The sequence below is a fragment of the Bos javanicus genome, chromosome 2, assembly GCF_032452875.1.
Source record: "Bos javanicus breed banteng chromosome 2, ARS-OSU_banteng_1.0, whole genome shotgun sequence".
NCBI lineage: Eukaryota > Metazoa > Chordata > Mammalia > Artiodactyla > Bovidae > Bos > Bos javanicus.
In genome coordinates this window covers 107083798-107101504 of record NC_083869.1, presented here as the reverse complement: position 1 = coordinate 107101504, position 17707 = coordinate 107083798, and the positions used below count along the sequence as shown (strand labels likewise).

At 56.6% G+C, this 17707-nt stretch overlaps 1 protein-coding gene across 8 annotated transcripts in view; it reads left to right on the top strand.

The window, feature by feature from the left end:
- Window positions 1-17707, top strand: part of CFAP65 (cilia and flagella associated protein 65) — a 41661-nt gene that overhangs the window by 13740 nt on the left and 10214 nt on the right. For 6 of the 8 annotated variants that reach the window (XM_061385309.1, XM_061385328.1, XM_061385355.1 and 3 more), the window contains 16 exons: window positions 123-289; window positions 482-681; window positions 969-1114; window positions 1571-1793; window positions 2191-2456; window positions 2863-3063; window positions 3294-3653; window positions 6264-6401; window positions 8054-8299; window positions 8883-9107; window positions 9979-10137; window positions 10380-10530; window positions 10989-11117; window positions 12517-12730; window positions 13045-13173; window positions 17461-17637. In XM_061385309.1, coding sequence (XP_061241293.1) covers window positions 123-289; window positions 482-681; window positions 969-1114; window positions 1571-1793; window positions 2191-2456; window positions 2863-3063; window positions 3294-3653; window positions 6264-6401; window positions 8054-8299; window positions 8883-9107; window positions 9979-10137; window positions 10380-10530; window positions 10989-11117; window positions 12517-12730; window positions 13045-13173; window positions 17461-17637 — 3131 coding nt within the window. Of the gene's footprint in view, window positions 1-122; window positions 290-481; window positions 682-968; window positions 1115-1570; window positions 1794-2190; window positions 2457-2862; window positions 3111-3293; window positions 3654-6263; window positions 6402-8053; window positions 8300-8882; window positions 9108-9978; window positions 10138-10379; window positions 10531-10988; window positions 11118-12516; window positions 12731-13044; window positions 13174-17460; window positions 17638-17707 lie in introns of all 8 variants that reach the window. The other 2 variants (XM_061385321.1, XM_061385336.1) reach the window with 2 other exon arrangements.

Below are 17707 nucleotides of genomic sequence, written 5' to 3'. Positions count from 1 at the left end.
GCCCAGCCCTCCACGGTTATGTTGGGGGGATGGCCAGGGCCAGGGTGAGGTGGGTACCACCCGGGTACCACTGATCAGTCACTGCCTCTGCCTCTCCCCACTGCTGCCCCCACACACCGCAGAAGGAGTACGTGGACCAGCTGTGGCTTGAGAAAGCAGAGGGGATGTTCTGTGTGGACCTGAGAGCCACCCTGCCCTGCCACAGTCTGATCTGCCCACCGTACCTGCAGTTGCCCATGTGCGCCATGGGGGACATGGCTGAGGCCTGGTTCTGCCTGGAAAATGTGGGGTGAGGGCAGAGGCTGAGGCTTGGAGGTGGGAAGCGTGACAACTGGGAGGAGGATTCCTGGGAGCAGGAGAGACCGGCATGTGGGGTGTGGGAGTAAAGGGGGCATCTCCACCTTTCTGAAGCAGGGGCAGTGGTCAGAGGGGGCAAAGTGGCTCTGATCTGCATCCCCCCTCCCCTGCGCCCCACCCCCAGGGACCTGCCTACCTTCTTCACCTGGGAGTCCCCCAGCCCATTCCAGATGCTGCCGCCCATGGGGCTGCTGGAACCAGGCCAGGCCTGCCGGGTCAAGGTGACCTTCCAGCCCCCAATGGCTGTCATCTATGAAGCCCAGGCCACGTGCTGGTATGGGGAGGGCAGCAAGCAGAAGAGCAGCATCCAGCTGCAGGCTGTGGGTGAGGCCCGACCTCTCACCCATCCCCAGAGCCCTCCGCTGCACCTCCCTGGGAAACAAAGCCTCCAGTGTGCTCCCCCCACCCCCGCCCTGGCCTGGCCCCCAGGGGACCTCCATCAGCCTCCCGCCCTTCGCCGAGCCCCACAGGCTTTGTCATCTCTTTGTTTCCTTTGGTGCCGCAGACCAGTGTTCCCCTGGGGACCCATGTCTTCCTTGAAGGGGCTATTCAGTTTGGGGCCACAGAGGCCCTGGTGGGTTTCTCCCCAAGGGTGTCCACTCTCTGCCCAGCCAAATGCGCCCAGCTGCTGGTGAGCATAAAGCAGAGGCGCCCAGAGGACCAGGATGCCGAAGGCTTCCAGAAAGTGCTGCACTTTGGCTCTGTTGCTGTGGGCTGCACTGCCGAGAGGCAGATCAAGCTGTATAACCCGTCGGCAGTATGTGTCCTGTGCCCGTGGAGGGAAGTGGGGGCAGGGCTCAGGGACCACAGCCCCGGGTGCGCCTAATACCCACCCCTGTACAGAATGTTGCAAGCCTTGCATACCTATGCCTGTTGATACATTCATGTCAGCAGGGGTCCCCCCATCATCACAGCTGGGGGCTGGGCTGGACTATCCCTTGACTTCCCCCCAGAACAACCCCAAGAGCAGCCCTCAGGTGTCCTGATGCCAGAACCACTGCTAGCCTTCGTGGTACCTTTGGGACAAGGCAGAGGTACCCACTCTGGGCAGTCCCAGTGCAGGGCACAAGGCTCAGCCCCTTCCCTCCTCTGGGCCAAGGCAGCCTTGCTCCACAATCAAGCTGGTGACTGAGGCAGAGGCAGGGCTTCAGCTGGGCACCTTAGTGATGACGGACCACCTCACCCTGTAACCGGACCCTTCCTGGCCCCGCAGGTGAGCGCCCCCTTCAGGATCGAAGTGGCCCCAGACATGCTGGTCAAAGACCAGGCCTTCTCGTGCCCCACGGCCCATGGCATCGTGGCCCCCGGAGAGAAGAAATTCGTGTCGGTGTTCTTCCGCCCTGAGACCTTGGACGTCAGGACCATGGACTACTTGTCCATCGTGCCCTCTGGCTGTGCCTCCCAGACCCTGCTCAAAGTCGTTGGTTTCTCTAGAGGTACTGGCAGTCCCAGGTCACTGCACTGCCTCCAGAGACAGGAGCAGCCCCTGCTTACAACTGACAAGCGTCTGCTGCTAGACGCCTGGGGCCTCCTTACCCTCAGCCTGGGTGTCTGCTGCCCCCTGGTGGGCTCAGCTAGGAATCAGTTAAGGTCACCTGGAGATACTGTTCCCATACTCACTCCCCGACTCCCAACCCCCGACCTCCAACTGCCGCCCCTCTACTACCCAACCTGGTGGTCTGCGCAGGCCGCAGGCCGCTGGGGTGCCAAGCCTTTCCAACCCAATCTTCTGTCTCCAGGCAGCACCACCTCCCATCCGTGGGACCCTTGGAGACCACCCAGGTGGCCAGGCCCACTCACAGCGACCCCCCCACCCCCGCCTCCTCCACCCAGGTCCTGCCCTGTCGCTGCAGCACCACTGCGTCGACTTCAGCTGGGTCAACCTCGGGACCCACTCAGAGCAGTCCCTGTGGATGGAGAACAAGTCGGACTGCACGGCCTGCTTCCACTTTGACATCGACTGTCAGGACAGCGTCTTCAGCATCAGACCTGCCTTTGGGACCCTGGTGGGCAAGGCCCGCATGACCCTGTGCTGTGTCTTCCAGCCCACTCAACCCATCATCTACTGGCGGCGGGTGGCCTGTCTCATCCACCACCAGGTGAGCTGTTGGGGAGGGGCGAGGCCGGGCTCCCCTAGGAGGTGGAAGGGCCAATCCGAGGCCCAGTCGTGAGGACAGGGCTTGGTGCTCAGTCACCTGTTTTCTGGAACTTGCAGGATTTTCTCCTCCAGGGCCCCCAGCCTGGCTTTTGGAGCCAGAGGTTGGCTAGGGGCATGCAGAGGCTCGCTTTGAGCCAGGTGGGCGGGCCAGTCTTGCTCTCACTGCTGCCAGCCCGGGACTTTGGCCCTCACCCCACACAGCACGTGCAGGGCAGAGAGCCTTGAGGTGACAACCCCACCCAGGCCCCCGGACCAGGTGGTACTCACTGTGCCCTGACGAAGCCGGTCTCTGGCCAGGGTGGCGAGTGGAGGATGAAATCTAGCCTCACACAGACACAATGTTGTAGGACCCACTGTTCCTGGACCTGATTGGGACATGCCACTCGGAGAGCACCAAGCCAGCCATCCTCCGACCTCAGCATCTCACATGGTACCGCACGCACCTGGCACGGGGCCTGACGCTCTACCCGCCCGACATCCTGGGCGTCATGCTGAGGGAGAGGAAGCTGGAGCAGGATAAGAACGGCGCCCTGATGCTCCCCATCGAGGTTCGATGTGTCCCTCTGGGACCCCAGGGGGCCGTCCACCCTCCCAGGTTCACGCCCCCCCTTCTCTAGCAATCCTTGGGCAGTCCCGCACTCCGCAGTGCCTTGGGCATCATTCGTAGTCGGGGGGTGTGACATGTGCGGAGCTCTCGTAGCCTTTTCCAGAAAGGGGCACAGAGATGAGGGGCAGCGGCCGGAGAACCGGCCCCCACCTACCCGTCTCTCCCCAGCAGGACTCGGAGGACATACCGGCCCCGCAGTATCCCCTCATCCCCCCGATGACTGAGTACTTCTTCGACGGCACCAATGACGTGGCCATCTTTCCCCCGCCCGTCAGCATTGAGCCTGTCGAGGTGGATTTCGGTGCTTGCCCCAGGCCCAAGGACCCCAGCCCCGTCCCCCTGTGCCTGATGAACCACACCAACGGCAAGATCACCGTGGCATGGACACGCAGGGCTGACTGCCCCTTCTGGGTGACCCCAAACACCTGCGATGTTCCCCCTCTCAAGTCCACAGCCCTGCGCCTGCACTTCCAGCCGCCTCACCCCAACGGCCTGTATGCCGTGGAGCTTGAAGCCTTTGCTGTCTATAAGGTGTGTGTGGGCAGACAGGACAGGGGAAGGTGGATTCTCTGCCCTGGAGCCTGAACGGCAGGGTGCGGGGTCGGAGGGGAGGAGGGGGTGAGGTAGGACCCGTCCTCTCTGTGCCGGGCTCTGCTCCCTCCTTTCCTTGTCCCCTTGGCTGGACTTTGGCCTTGGTGGTCTGTCTTTCTCCCAGGTTCATGGCCTGCCTTGGCTGAGAGGCTTCTTGGCCCAGCTGATTATGTCTCCCTCTCGTGTGCCTCCCACCCTCTCTGGAGGGAGAACTCTGGGGCTCAAGCCCTTTGGGAAATTCTGGTGCACGTAGTTTCCTGGGCCTCCTGGCTGGGGGGCTCCTGACCTCTCGCTAGTCCTTGAGGTAGGAACTGGTCCTTCTGGAAGAGCTGAGGGCAGGAACTAGGCCCCGGGGGGACAGACCCTGGGGCACCCAGTAATTACGTGCATGTAGGAAGGGGCTTCTTGTCCATCTTCCCTTGACCAGGTGGTCAGTCCAGCCTCTCAGCCCCGGACATGTCGCTCCCTTCACATTTCCAATCCGTCCTCCCCTTTCCCTGTTTCTCTGCTCTGCCCACCTTGCTGTTCTTGCCCAGTGGGCGAGTGCTGGGGCTCAGGGAAGAGCAGAGCTGTGCAGTCAAGATCAGAGTCCCTTACCAGCTCTGTGACCTTGGGCTCCTCCCTTAATGTATAGACCCCTGAGCTGTCTTTTCATCTATAAACTTGGGAGCATATCCAAACCTTTGAGAAGTTTTTCCAAAGCTGAGTCTTTAGTTGCCTCTGTTCTAATATCTTGGCTGTGCAGAAACTCAAAAGTTTGTAGGAATGAGGCTGTGGACATCTGGCTTGGCTGAGCTCATCAGACTTTTAGGCTACATCTTGCAGTCATAAGCTGTCCGATATGCCAACCACTAGCCACGTGTGGCCACTGAGCACTTGAACTGTGTCTAGTCCAAACAGATACGCTGTAAAGGGAAGAGACACACTGATTTCTAGGACTTAGCACAGAAAGTATGCAAAATGCCTCCTGCCTCATGTATATATGCACTGTATATGGTGATGCCATCATGTGCGTGCATGCGTGCTCAGTCACTTCAGTTGTGTCTGACTCTTTCTGACCCCATGGACTGTATTCCACCAGGCTCCTCTCTCCACGGGATTCTCCAGGTGAGAATCCTGGTGGGTTGCCATGCTCTCCTCCAGGGGATCTTCCCAACCCAGGGATTGAACTCACATCTGCCTGCTTCTCCTGCATTGCAGGTGGATTCTTTACACACTGAGCCACCTGGGAAGCCCAATGCCATCATCTATATGCATCATAAACATATATGTATGTATATGTATGTGTATATATATATGTATATGATGGCATCACCAATGCAATGAACTTGGGCAAACTTCGGGAGATGGTGAGGGGCAGGAAGACCTAGAGTGCTACAGTCTAGGGGGTTGAAAAAAGTCAGACATGACTGAGCAACTGGACAAGAATACATACACACACAGATATATATGGGCTTCCAAAGCGGTGCTAGTGGTAAAGAACCTGCCTGCCAGTGTAGGAGACGTAGAGAGGTGGGTTCATTCCCTGAGTCAGAAAGATTGCCCTGAAGGAGGAAATGGCAACCCACTCTAGTATTCTTGCCTGAAAAATCCCATGGACAAAGGAGCATGGTGGGCTACAGTCCTGGGGTCTCAAAGAGTCCAACACGACTGAGTGACTAAGCATGCACACACATATATATGTATGCTTAGTCACTCAGTCATGTTGGACTCTTTGAGACCCCAGGACTGTGGCTCACCATGCTCCTTTGTCCATGGGATTTGTATATGTATGTGTATATATCGGAGAAGGCAATGGCACCCCACTCCAGTTCTCTTGCCTGGAAAATCCCATGGACAGAGGAGCCTGGTGGGCTACAGTCCATGGGGTCGCTAAGAGTCAGACACGACTGAGTGACTTCACTTTCACTTTTCACTTTCATGCATTGGAGAAGGAAATGGCAACCCACTCCAGTGTTCTTGCCTGGAGAATCCCAGGGACAGGGGAGCCTGGTGGGCTGCCGTGTCTGTGGTCGCACAGAGTCGGACACGACTGAAGTGACTTAGCAGCAGCAGCAGCATGTGTATATATATATATATATATATATACACACACACACACATAAGTAATGTTGAAACAATACAATTTTGGATCTACTCAGTTAAATAAAATATACTGTTGAAATAAATTTTACATGTTTTGCCTTGTCGATGTGGCTACTAGAACATTTAAAACGATGTTTGCGGCTCGCACTTGCGGCTTGCATTCTGTTTCTATTGGCCAGTGCTCTCTGGGCACATTCCTGCAGGATGAATGCTGCTTTCACTTCCCAGCCCCACCCTCGTCCTGCTGGGAGGATTAGAGAGCGTGTCTGCTGACTGCTTGGTGCTGCGTGTTCAGTGCGGGGCCTGGCGCACAGCAGGAAGGGCTGCTATGGCTGTGGTTCCCCCACTGTCTTCCCAGGGGGCCCCGTCCCCCTGGGCCCCATGTAGGGTTCCTGCAGTACAGGGGGCAGGCTGGGGTGCCCCACCAGGTCAGACACTGCGGTCATGGGTATGGTTGTCCCACAGGTCCTGCGAAGCTACAACAACATCGAAGAGGACTGCACTGTGTGCCCGTCCTGGTGCTTGACGCTCCGGGCGCAAGGCCACAGTTACTGCCCTGGCTTGGAGCACCACATCCCTCAGTACACCCTGCACGCCCCCAAGGTGAGCATGGCCCCAGCCGCAGCAGGAGGTGGGACAGAGGGCTTGGCTCTGCCGTCAGATCCCTCTCCCATCTCTGGTGGCCTCAGAAGCACTTCAGTGCTCTCCCTGGCCGTCCCAACCTCCCCACCATCAGCCCCTGGGGCTCTGCACCCCTGCACCCATCCTGAAGGACTGTCTCCTGGACCACTGCAGTGGCACTGTGAAGAGTCTGGGGCTTGGACCACTGGCTCTGGCCTGCTCCATCTGAAATAGTTCCCCGGCCCTCTCAGGCTCAGCCTTAAAGTCTCCAGCTCCTCTGTTTGCATGTTAACTGAGTGCCTGCTGGGAATAGGACCTCCCAGGCCACAAGCCCCTGCCCTCAGGAATCAGCCAGCCAGCAAGTGTCTCAAGCCTGGCCCTTCAGCTTAACCCTGTCCTGAGGGAGTCATCATTCCCAGGTCTCTCCAGCAGGGCCCTTGGAGGCCCTGTCTGACCTGAGCCCCGGGATGACGTAAGGTTGAGAAACACAGACTCTGGAGCCAGATGGCCAAGTGGCAGTTCTGGTTTCCCCTTCGATGCCTCTTCCCAGCTTCTGTTGCCATCGTCAGTCTTTTCATCCAGCTGCTCCACCCTCCTGTCTCACGCTTGCTGGAAAGACATTATTTTTGTGCTGTGTGTTTGGGGGTGATCTTGCCCCCTAACTGTTACACTGCTGCTCAAGGGCACGCCTTCCCACAGCCCTCCTGACTTCCCTGGGGTCTCCTCACTCACTGACCACCCCCAGCCCCCGCCCCTTTCCCTTGGCTGGTTCCTTACAGTCTGTGGCCTTTACTGAAATCCAGCAGAATTCTGGACCCGTGTTGCCCACATACCCCTCGCCCCCACCTCGTGCGCCTGTGCTCTTTGTCCCAGCTGGAGGCCCCGGCCAGTGATTTTGGCTATGCATTTGGCAGCCAACCCAGCTCTTTGCCTCTGCTGGCCACACCCTAGATGCCTGAGGGATGTTTGGGACTGCTGGGGCTTTCCCTTTCCCAGAGTGGGGCTCCCCTCTCTCCGCTACCAAGGCTGCCTGCCTGAGAATAATCTAGAAGGGGCTGCTTACCCCAGAGCTTCTGCACCCGCTTCTATGAAATGGGGATCTCCAAAAGATGATTTGTGGGCACTTTCAGAGCCCGGTGGCTCAGGCAGTAAAGAATCTGCCTGCCAAGAAGGAGATATGGGTTTGATCCCTGGGTCAGGAAGATCCCCTGGAGGAGGAAATGGCAACCCACTCCAGTATTCTTGCCTGGTAAATCCCCTGGACAGAGGAGCCTGGAGGGCTACAGTCTATGGGGTCCCAAAGAGTCGGACACAGCTGAGCAACTGAAGAACAACAGATGAAAGAAACTTGCGGTGGTGGGGTCCAGGGTCCTCAGTTTCCTGGAGCCAGTCCCTGTGGCCGCTCCATCTCCTTCCCTGGAGGTCTCTGGAGATCAGAAGCATTTTGGCGGGCCCAAGCTGTGTCCCTCCATTCCATGCCCCCAGGGTACTGACCGGGTTGTGCAAGGGCATCTTGGGCCTCCTGGGAGACTGCTTCACCCATGCCCACACAGACCACCTGGAGTGTGCGTGTGGGGTGGGGCTGGGGAGGGCGTGCAGATCTGAGCTGGGGCCCCTCCTCTCTTGCACCTCAGCTCTTTCCTGCAGTGTCCCCCAGTGAACCCTCCTACCGCAGCCTGCTCCTCGTCAACAAAGGCTCCATGCTGCTCACCTACAGCCTGAGCCCCAAAAGCAGCTTGGACATCTCCCTGCGGCCCCGCTCGGGCCTCCTGGGCCCTGGGGCCCACAAGATCCTCCTCACCTATACCTACCCTAAGGGCAGCTCCTGGAAGCAGCACGTTTTCTACCTGCAGTTCAATTCCTGCCCCCAGTATCTCAAGGTAGGCAGTGGGGGTGGGGACTGGATCCTTGGGAGGGGGCCAGAGTCTGGGGCTTCCCTTTTCAAAGCCGCATCCTGGGACTGGCCTTTAAAGCTCCCCTAAAATAGCTCAGGGGCTGCTCCCCGTCCAGGCAGTGGCACGGCAGGGAGAGGATCCCTGGGCCATGTCTGGGAACGGCTCTCCCCAGGACCCTGCCTGTCCACTTATAGGATCCGGAGCAACAGAAAGGGGTGCAAAGGTCCCCAAGGAAGGAGTGAGGGCAGCCCAAGACTCATGACTACAGATGGTAGAAGGGTGTTTGGGGCCAGGCCAGGGAAAGGGTCTGAGGTTTTTAGACTTACGTCTGGCCAGTGAAATGGTCTGTACATCCTTTTTTGGTCCCTGATGTCTTTTCGAGAACCATCTCCTGTTCAGTCACTACGTACGTACTCTGCCTTTGACAGAACCTGCCCGTACCCAGGGCCCAGGGTGGGGCACCTTTTGCTGCTCTCTCCTAGGGAGCAAAGCTGCCCACCTGTGATCTTTGGGGGAGCCAGGGCCGCAGGGTGATGTCAGGGCACTATCCTCCCTTCACTGGCCCCAGGAGGTGACCATGCAGAGCCGCGAGGAGCCGCTGCAGCTGAAGCTGGACACCTGTAAAAGCGTCTTTTTCAAGCCCACCTGGGTGGGCTGCTCCTCCACCAGCCTCTTCACCTTCCGAAACCCCTCCCGTCTGCCTCTGGAATTTGAGTGGAGGGTCTCCCAGCAGCACCGAAAGATGCTGGCTGTCCAGCCCGCCAGAGGGATTATCCAGCCCAATGAGAGCCTTGTGAGTGCCCTGATAAGGGTGGGAGGGAAGGATACCCATCATCCTCACCTTCCCATCATCTCTTACTCACATCTCTCTGGGGCCAGGCTCACTCCTCCATCTAAGCCACAGTCATTTTTTTCAGCTTTATGCATAGGTATGACTGTTACCATCATCTTCACCCCCATTTTACAAAGAAGAATTGAGACTTGCATTGGGGGAAAACCATTTACTAAGACTGTGAATTAAGAGGTGCAGGGTTGGGACTTAAACCCGGGTTTCTGATGTCAGTGCCCAGGGGCAAGTCCATCCTCCGTCCTCGGTCTCCCAAAGCTAGAGGTGGTGCAGAGCAGCTGGATTTGGGGCTAATGGGTGGCTATCATTAAGGAGTGAGGAAGGGAGCTTCTGGAGGTCAAAGTGGTAGATCCTTGGAGCAGGGCACAGGTGAGACCCAAACTAGCAGAGCCCCAGCCCTGGTTTAGGGTCTTCTAGTCTAGGAGGCCAAGCTTGAGCCAAGAACCACCAACACACGACGTCTGTTAGAGCCCAGGGGTAGTACTCTGTAAGGCGAGTGACCACACAAACTCTGGAGTCCAGCCTCAAGAGTTCACATCTCCAGCTCCCACCAAGTGCCCTCTTCAGCTGTGTGACCTTGGGGGAGTTACCCCACTTCTCTGCGTCTCCAGTTTCTCATCAGACAATGAGACACTAAAATAATACCACTTACCTCTGGGGATAAATGGTTGAAGGCCCGAAGGAGATGACAGAGTACACAGTGCGTGTAAGGAAAGGTTTTGTATAGCTTGATGTTCTGCAGTGAGACCTCAGACATCCAAGAGCTGGGCAGGGGTTCCCAGAGACCCCCACGTAGGGATAATGTCTGTGACCCCAGACGCTGACCTGGACCTTCAGCCCCCTGGAGGAGACCAAGTACCTGTTCCGAGTGGGGATGTGGGTCTGGGAAGCCGGCCTGCCCCCAAACACCAAGCCCTCCGCCACCACCCACTACATGCTCCGGCTGGTGGGCATGGGCATCACCAGCAGCCTGTCCGTGAGTGGGAGGACCCTGGTGGGTGCGGGGAAGAGAAAGGGAGGAGGGGCAGGGCCCAGGTGGGAGGGAAGGCCCCGGAGTACCTGACCCCATGAAGGCAGGGGATGGCAGTCTTCTGGCCCCCTGGCTCTCCCTGCTGGATCTGCTCTTTGGGGACCCTCTGAGGCTGGAGTGGGGGGCAACAGATGGGGCTGTGGGCCTGGGGGATCCCCCACCCCGGGCTGGCTGACTCTGGCCCTCAGGCACAGGAAAAGGAGCTGGACTTTGGGAACATGCTGGTGAATGGCAAGCAGAGCAGGATGCTGGTGCTCCTGAACGATGGCGACTGCACCCTCCACTACCGCCTCTTCCTGGAACAGAGCGACCCCACGGCTGTCGAGAATGGTCCCCTTGGTACTCAGGCCTGGGCAGGACTGGGCCCCCGGGGCAGGAGTGAGGGGCACAGGTTAACACTGGTTAACCGGACCATGGTTTGGGGACAGGGCTTGAAACTGGGTGCTTCCACTTGCTAGATGTGTGGGGTTGGAGGGTGATTGTCCTCTCTGAGCTTCAGTTCCCTCATCTGTAAAATGGGGCTACTGGTGGTGCCTACCTCCCAGGGCAGCTGGGTGGAGCAAAGTGCTTAGCAGGTGCCAGTGACCCCAAGACTGGTCCCCACTGTCTTGGTCTGGAGGAAGCTCTCTGCTCCCCATTTCCTGGCTCAGAGCCTGCTCTCTAACCAGAGCTCTGCTGGCCCAGAGGAGAGTGTCTGGGACTGGGTGAGAGGAAAGGCCGGGCCTCTCTAGGCTGCACTGGGGGCCTCCTCTGCTCCTGACCCCACCCGGCCGCCCCTGACGGCCACCCCTGAGCAGCTCTGCAGCTGGACCGCACAGAGGGGAGCATGCCGCCCCGGTCCCAGGACGCCGTCTGCCTGACTGCCTGTCCCAAACACCGGTCCCAGTACTCCTGGACCATCAGTTATGCTCTCGTCTCCCACAGAGGTACCTGGGCCATCTGCAGGGATGTCAGGGCCAGGGAGGAAAGGCGGAGGGCTGTGTGTGCAGGACTTGGGGTGGGAGGATGCCGAGGGTCCAGACAGAGCTGGCAGGATGGATGAGAACATGCTAGGATGTGCTTTTGGGTGTCTAGTGTACATGCCTCATACCAACCACATCTGTCTATGTGGGTGTCCACATGTGCGTGCCTGAGCTGTGGGGGACTCGGTGTGAAGAGTTGGGCACTGAGTTTACCTATTGAGGGATCTCAGGTAACTCCTCAGCTGCCTTGGGTCTCAGCTTCCTCCCTTATAAAACGAGGTTGTTAGCAGCCTGCCCCAGGGCCACTTGGTGGGAGTCCAGGACAGTACAGTCAGGGGAGCACAGGAGAGTGAGTGGCTGAGAGTGTGGGCTCCCTGGAATTGGATCCTGGTCCCAGCACTTATTAGCCATGTAACCTCAGCAAAATTGTTTAACTTCCCTATGCCTCAGTTTCCACATCAGTAAAATGGGGATAATAATGGTGCACTGGCGAAAAATAATAAAGCACAGACACATGTTACCACATGGGCAAACCTCGAAAACATTATGCCAAGTGAAAGGTGGTAGTCACCAAAAGCCACACATTGTATGATTCTGTTTATGTGAAATACCCAAAATAGGAAAATCTAGAGACAGAAAGTAGATGAGTGGTTGCCAGGGGTGGGGAGAGGGGTGAATGGAGAGTGACAGCTACTTAGTACTGGGTTTGTTTTGGGAGGACTGAAAATGTTCTAAAATCAGTGATGACGATTGTGCAACTCTGTGAATATACGGAAAAAAAAAATCACTGAATTGTGTGTGTTGAAAGGGTGAATTTTGGGGACTTCCCTGGTGGTCAGTGGTTAAAGCTTTGCACTTCCACTGCAGGGGGCACCCAGTTCGATCCCTGGTCGGGGAACTAAGACCCCACATGCCACATGAGGCAACCAAAAAATTCTTTTTAATTTTTTGGCTGCACTGCATGGCATGTAAGTTCCTATTTCCCTGACCAGGAATCGAACCATTGCCCCCTGCAGTTGAAGCACAGAGCCTTAACTACTGGACCGCCAGGGAAGTCCCCCCTAAAAATGTTTTTAAATGGTTAATTTTATGGTATATAGATTATATCTCAATAAAGCCATTAGTAAGTTTGAAAATGAATAACGCACATTAAATACAGTGGTGTTTGCCAAGCGCTTAGGACAGTGCTTGGTTCACGTAGAAAGTATCAGATAAGGTTTGCTGTTGCTGGAAGCGTCCCTGGAGTCTGCTCCTGACTGGGGTCCTGGGGCAGGTTGCCTGGGACCCCTGCACCCACAATGTATACTCCCCTCGCCAGGGGAGCTGGGAGGTGAGCCCACCCCTCTCTCCCATACCCCCACAGATAACAAGGCTGGGGAGAAGCAGGAGCTGTGTCACGTGTCCCTGACGGCCGTGTACCCCCTCCTCTCCATCCTGGATATCTGCTCCATGGGCAGCGCCGAGGGCATTACCCGGAAGCAACTGTGGCACCTCTTCTCCCTGGACCTGCTCAACAGCTACTTGGAGCGTGACCCCACATCCTGGGAACTCACCTACAAGGTGCCCACCCGGCACAGGTGAGGTGGGCCTGGGGGACAGGCAGAGCCTGTCTGGGAATGTTCTTGGAGCAATGTTCCACTCATGCCCCCAGCACCAGGCCCTGTCCAAGAAGGGGCTCCCTATCTGCCCCCCACCAATGTCTGCCCATCCTTGGTGGGGCCTGGAGAAGGCTGAGATTGACTTGAGGTCTCAAATGCTGACCCACCCCTGTGCCTGAATCCCACATTCTCCAGTTCCCCACTGTGGGGAGACGGGTGCCAAGCCAGCCACCCCTGGAAGGATTCCAGCCTGTCCTCAACCCTGTCCCAGACCATTTCTCTGCTCCACACAGCACCAGCCAGATCCCCCCTGTCTTCACCGCTCTGAAGCTCAGTTTCAATTTTGGGGCGGCACCGATAGATGCCCCGCCCTCCGTGGTGCTCCTGGCCCTGAAGAACAGCGGCATGGTGCCCCTGGACTGGTACGGAGTGGGGTGCTGGGGGACAGGGGCTGGAGGTGTTCTCTTGTTGGTTGTAGCCCTGGCCGCCTGGTGTCCATGAAGTGTGCCCCCGACCCCGCGCATCGATTGGATGTAGACGCCAGGGTGGGACTAGGGTCGCCCAACAGGACATCAGATCTGGCTGAGTCGCGTCCATAGGCTCAGAAGTGGTAGACTCACCCTGATGGAGACTGGCAGTTGTTTAGTCACTAAGTCGTGTCCGACTCCTTTGCAATCCCATGGCCTGTAGCCTGCCAGGTTCCTCTGTCCATGGGATTTCCCAGACAACTGTACTAGAGTGAGTTGCCATTTCCTTCTCCAGGCGATCTTCCCCACCCAGGGACGGAATCCCCATCTCCTGCATTGGCAGGCAGATTCTTTACTGCTGAGACTGGCAGGGGCATCGTCATAGCTTAGCGAGTGAGAAGTAGCCACCGCTCATGCGCCACAGCTGGCCACTCGGACCCTCTTCTCCGAGTCTCACACCAACCCTGTGAAAAAATCCTCCTCCACTGACTGTCTCACAGATGGGAGGCTAAGGACTCAGCCAAGAGCTCTCAGCCGTTAGAGGCAGAGCCAGTTCCCACCCAGATCTGTCCAGGTCCAGAACCCCCACCTACACAGGTTAGTCAGCAAGAAGCTACAGGGTACCCTGATCTCTGAGCTAGATAAATGCTCGGGCAGCCCTGACAGAGCCCCAGGCCAGTGGGGGCCAGGCCTGCATGGGGCGAGTTGAGGGTCTCTGGCAGGCTCTGCTGCCATAGCGTGTCAGGGAGATGGCTGAGCTGAGCAAAGCCACGTGGGGCTGCAGGAAGAGTCAGGGCTGGACAGAACAGCTGTGCTTCCCGGTCACATGGGGCCCAGGCCTGGAGACCGGAGTCTGCCACGCTGGGCCCCTCCTGTGCTTGGCTTAACTCCCATGGGGGCCCCGAACTGGTGCCCAGTTAGCATCCTGTCTCCGTGCCAGCGCCGTTTCTTTCTTTCCTCCTGCCTCTGCCACGCGCCTTCATTTCCCAGTAAACTTCCTTTTGATGACTTCCAACTTTGCTTGGCTAGACGGAGGTGAGAAAGAAGTGTCCCCGTCCGGGTCAGGCTTGGGAGGGGTGGGAAGAGAGCCAGGGGCCCAGCCTGGGCGTGGCAGTGGGTAGATGAGAGTGGACATATGCATCTGTGATCTCAAGAGCCTTGGGGTGCATGTGGGTGAGACTGGGGGGAGGCTGTACTGGCCCCGGTGCAGCGGCCTCCCCTTACTCTCTGGGTTGTCCTGTCCCTCCCTGTGGTGGAGGAGGGGGAGCCGGTTCATTAAGCAGCTTCTGTCTGAGAAGGGTCGAGACTGTGAGTAACTAAGGGCTCCTGGCCCTGAGTGACTGGGAAGCTTGGCAGGCTGTGGCCTGGTGGGGAAGGCCCGGGGCCTGCCTGGAGCGCTGCGTCAGCCATCCACTGAGCTGTCTGAGTGGCCAGGAGCCAAGGCCCTGCAGGGCTCAGGAGTAGGGGCAGGAGAAGCGGCCTTGGCTGGTGTCCTGGTGTGGAGCAGTGTATTTTGGTGGACTGTTTGTGCAGGAGCACGCCAGCTCTCACTCTCAGTGGAGAGGGTCCAGGTGGCTGGAAATAGGGCAGGAGGAAAGCCAGGCAGAGTGCCCACTGAGCCAGGCCCGTCCATCAGGGGATCGTCTGAGGTTCAGGAAGGCAGTCCGTGCTTCTTCCTAGATTCCAAACGCAGGGAACCTTCCTAAGAACACTTGACTCTCTTTGGCTTTTTGCGTTGTTGTGTTTCCTTTCAGTTTCTTAGAGGGCTATTTTTGAAAGTTCTAGCCGAGTCCTGCTAAACTCATAAGGAACAGACTGAAGGTTTTATTCCTGCCAAGATCAGTAAAAAACGGGGAGTGTGGACTTGGCCTGGAGGCAGCAGCAGCCAGGACAGAGAACCCCAAGTGGGTTTGGGGGGAGCATTGAGGGGGAGCTGGGAGCCATGCTGCTGCCATGCCCCCACCAAGCCTCCTCTGCTGCCTTTGCGCTTGGCCCAGGGAGACGTTGGGCCGTGCGTTTAAAGGGTGATCTGTCACAGGTGTCAGGGGCACAAATTAATGTCGTCTGTTCCCTAATTCATTCATTAAGCCATTGGCCAAACGTGGACTGGGGCTTCCCTGGTGCAGGCCTCAGGCCCGGAGCTCAGAATAGAAAAGCTGACGAGCCTAGGCCCTGCCCTCCTGGTGGGCAGACCGGCCTTGTGGTGCATGGTGAGTGACATGCTGCGAAAGACCCTTGTGCAGCGTCAAGAGCTACTTCCCTCGGATTTAGAAATGGTGGGAGGGTGTGCGCACCTCAGAAATGCTTCCTGGAGAAAGCTAGACCTGTAGGCCAGGGAGCAGAGGCAGAGAGCCTTCAGAGAGCCTTCTAGACGGGGGCCTGGTGCAGACATGGGTAAAAGCAAAAAGCACAGCGTGGCTGTAATGCTGATAAGGATGTGGACAGGGCCTTGGAGTCCTCTGGTGGGCGTGTAATTCTTCTCCTTCTGAGGAGGATTAGCGGTTCGAGGCAGGGGGACAGGCTGGCAGGTTTCCACAGTCCCAAGTTGGGGGCCCACACCAGAGGACGGGCAGGGATTATTTGGGCGGAGTTGGGGTGAGAGCCGAGAGGGAAACTCTGAGCAAACCTGAAGTAGCAAGGTCGCCAGTTTTACTGCAGATCAATATCCTGCAGATAAAACGACAGAAGCAAGTACCAAGTCCGGTAACACGTCCAACGACACAAGGGTGATGGAAGAAAAGTAAGAACCCCCACCCCCACCCCACCGGCTCCCTCTCCAGTCGGCCCCGGTGGGCTTGGCATGTGCTTCCACTCTCAGCACTGGTACAAGGCAGGGGCACATGGACACAGTTGCTCTTTCATTTTTTATTACGATAACGGCATGATGTTACATGTATTACTCTATGTTCAGCATTATAACAATAACATTGTCACTCAGCCTTATGTCAGTAACATTCATTTTTTTTTAACATTCATTTTTAGATCAATAAAGATCAGTATATAGAGGTGTAACTCATTCATTTTAATAGTTGCATAATATCCTGTAATATGAATGGACCTTATGTCTATTTTGTTTTGTTAATTTTTAAATTGTTTGAGCATGCCACATGGCATGTGGGCTCTTAGCTCCTCGACCCAGGATTGAACCTGTGTCCCTTGGACTGGACGTGTGGAGTCTTAACCACTGGACTGTCAAGGAAGCCTTTACATTTTTAAACCACTCCTTTCAGATGACACCAGTTGTTCCCAGTGCTTTTTAATGTTGTTTTTGCCATCACTAACAAAGTGGTAATAAACATCCTTGTGTGTGTGTGTGTACGTGCGTGCTTACATTTTTATCCCTGCAAGTTAATTCCCCCAAATAGAATTTCTCAGTCAAAGGGCATTTTCTACTCTATGCACTTTCTATTCTAAAAGATGCTATCAAAATTCCTGCAACAAAAGGTGGGAGCAATTCCTTCTCCCTTGTATTCGAGGATGTCTGTCCTTCCTAAATTTACCAGCATTGAATGTAACCATTTTTCACGATTCAGATGTGAAAATACTTAAGATTTATTTGACAGAATTTTGATTTGCATTTTCCTGAGACTCTTCTTGAGTCTTTTCAGGTGTGATGCCCATTTCCCCCTACTTCTGGCTATTCCCTGTTCATATACTCTGCCCAGTTTGAGGCCAGTTCATCCCTCTGAGAGTGGATGGAGCCTTCTTTTCAGATTGTGATCTTGGAACCCCTTTGTCACTTATTTGGGCACCCTTTAGAATGCAATATCTGCTTTACTGGAGCAGCTAGCATCACAGAGGCACTGATTCTATGCCCAGCCTTGCTTTGGACTCAAAAGTGCCAGTCTTCCTGGGGCCCCCTGGTTGGTGCTGCTGACATTTCTAGGTGCCTCAAATGGCCCTTCCTAAGAGCTTTGTCACACAGACCCCTCCAGGGTCACTGCCAAGCTCGAAGTGGCCACATATACAAGCAGCCCCTTGACCCCTGGTACCCCAATGGGAGCCCCAATTTCCATTCTCCATTTAGTCACTGCTTCTGTTCCTAGGTTTGTGGACCATTATGAAATGAGAATCCACAACCTCAGTGTTTGCTCAGCCTTGCATGGGACAGCTTGCCTAATGGGGGAGAAGAGAGGGAGGGAATAGAGGAGGCCTCCATGCGTCCCAGCTGGGGCTCAGAGCTCCTGCCTCTGTCTGACCGAGAGGCTCCTCCACCCCTTCTGTTTTGCACCCCTCCCCCAGGGCCTTCCTCTTCCCGAGTGACCAGCAGATTGACGTGGAGCTCTGGGCAGAGAAGGCAGAGTTTGACTGCACCGAGCTGCACCAGATGCGCGCACAGGACAATTGCATCTTCTCCATCAGTCCCAAGGCTGGGAGCCTGAGTCCCGGGCAAGAGCAGATAGTGGAGCTCAAATACAGGTGCTGCCCCCACCACTCACCCCGCTCTTCCGGTCCTGAAGACCTCCATTCCCCCAACTCCTGGAGGAGC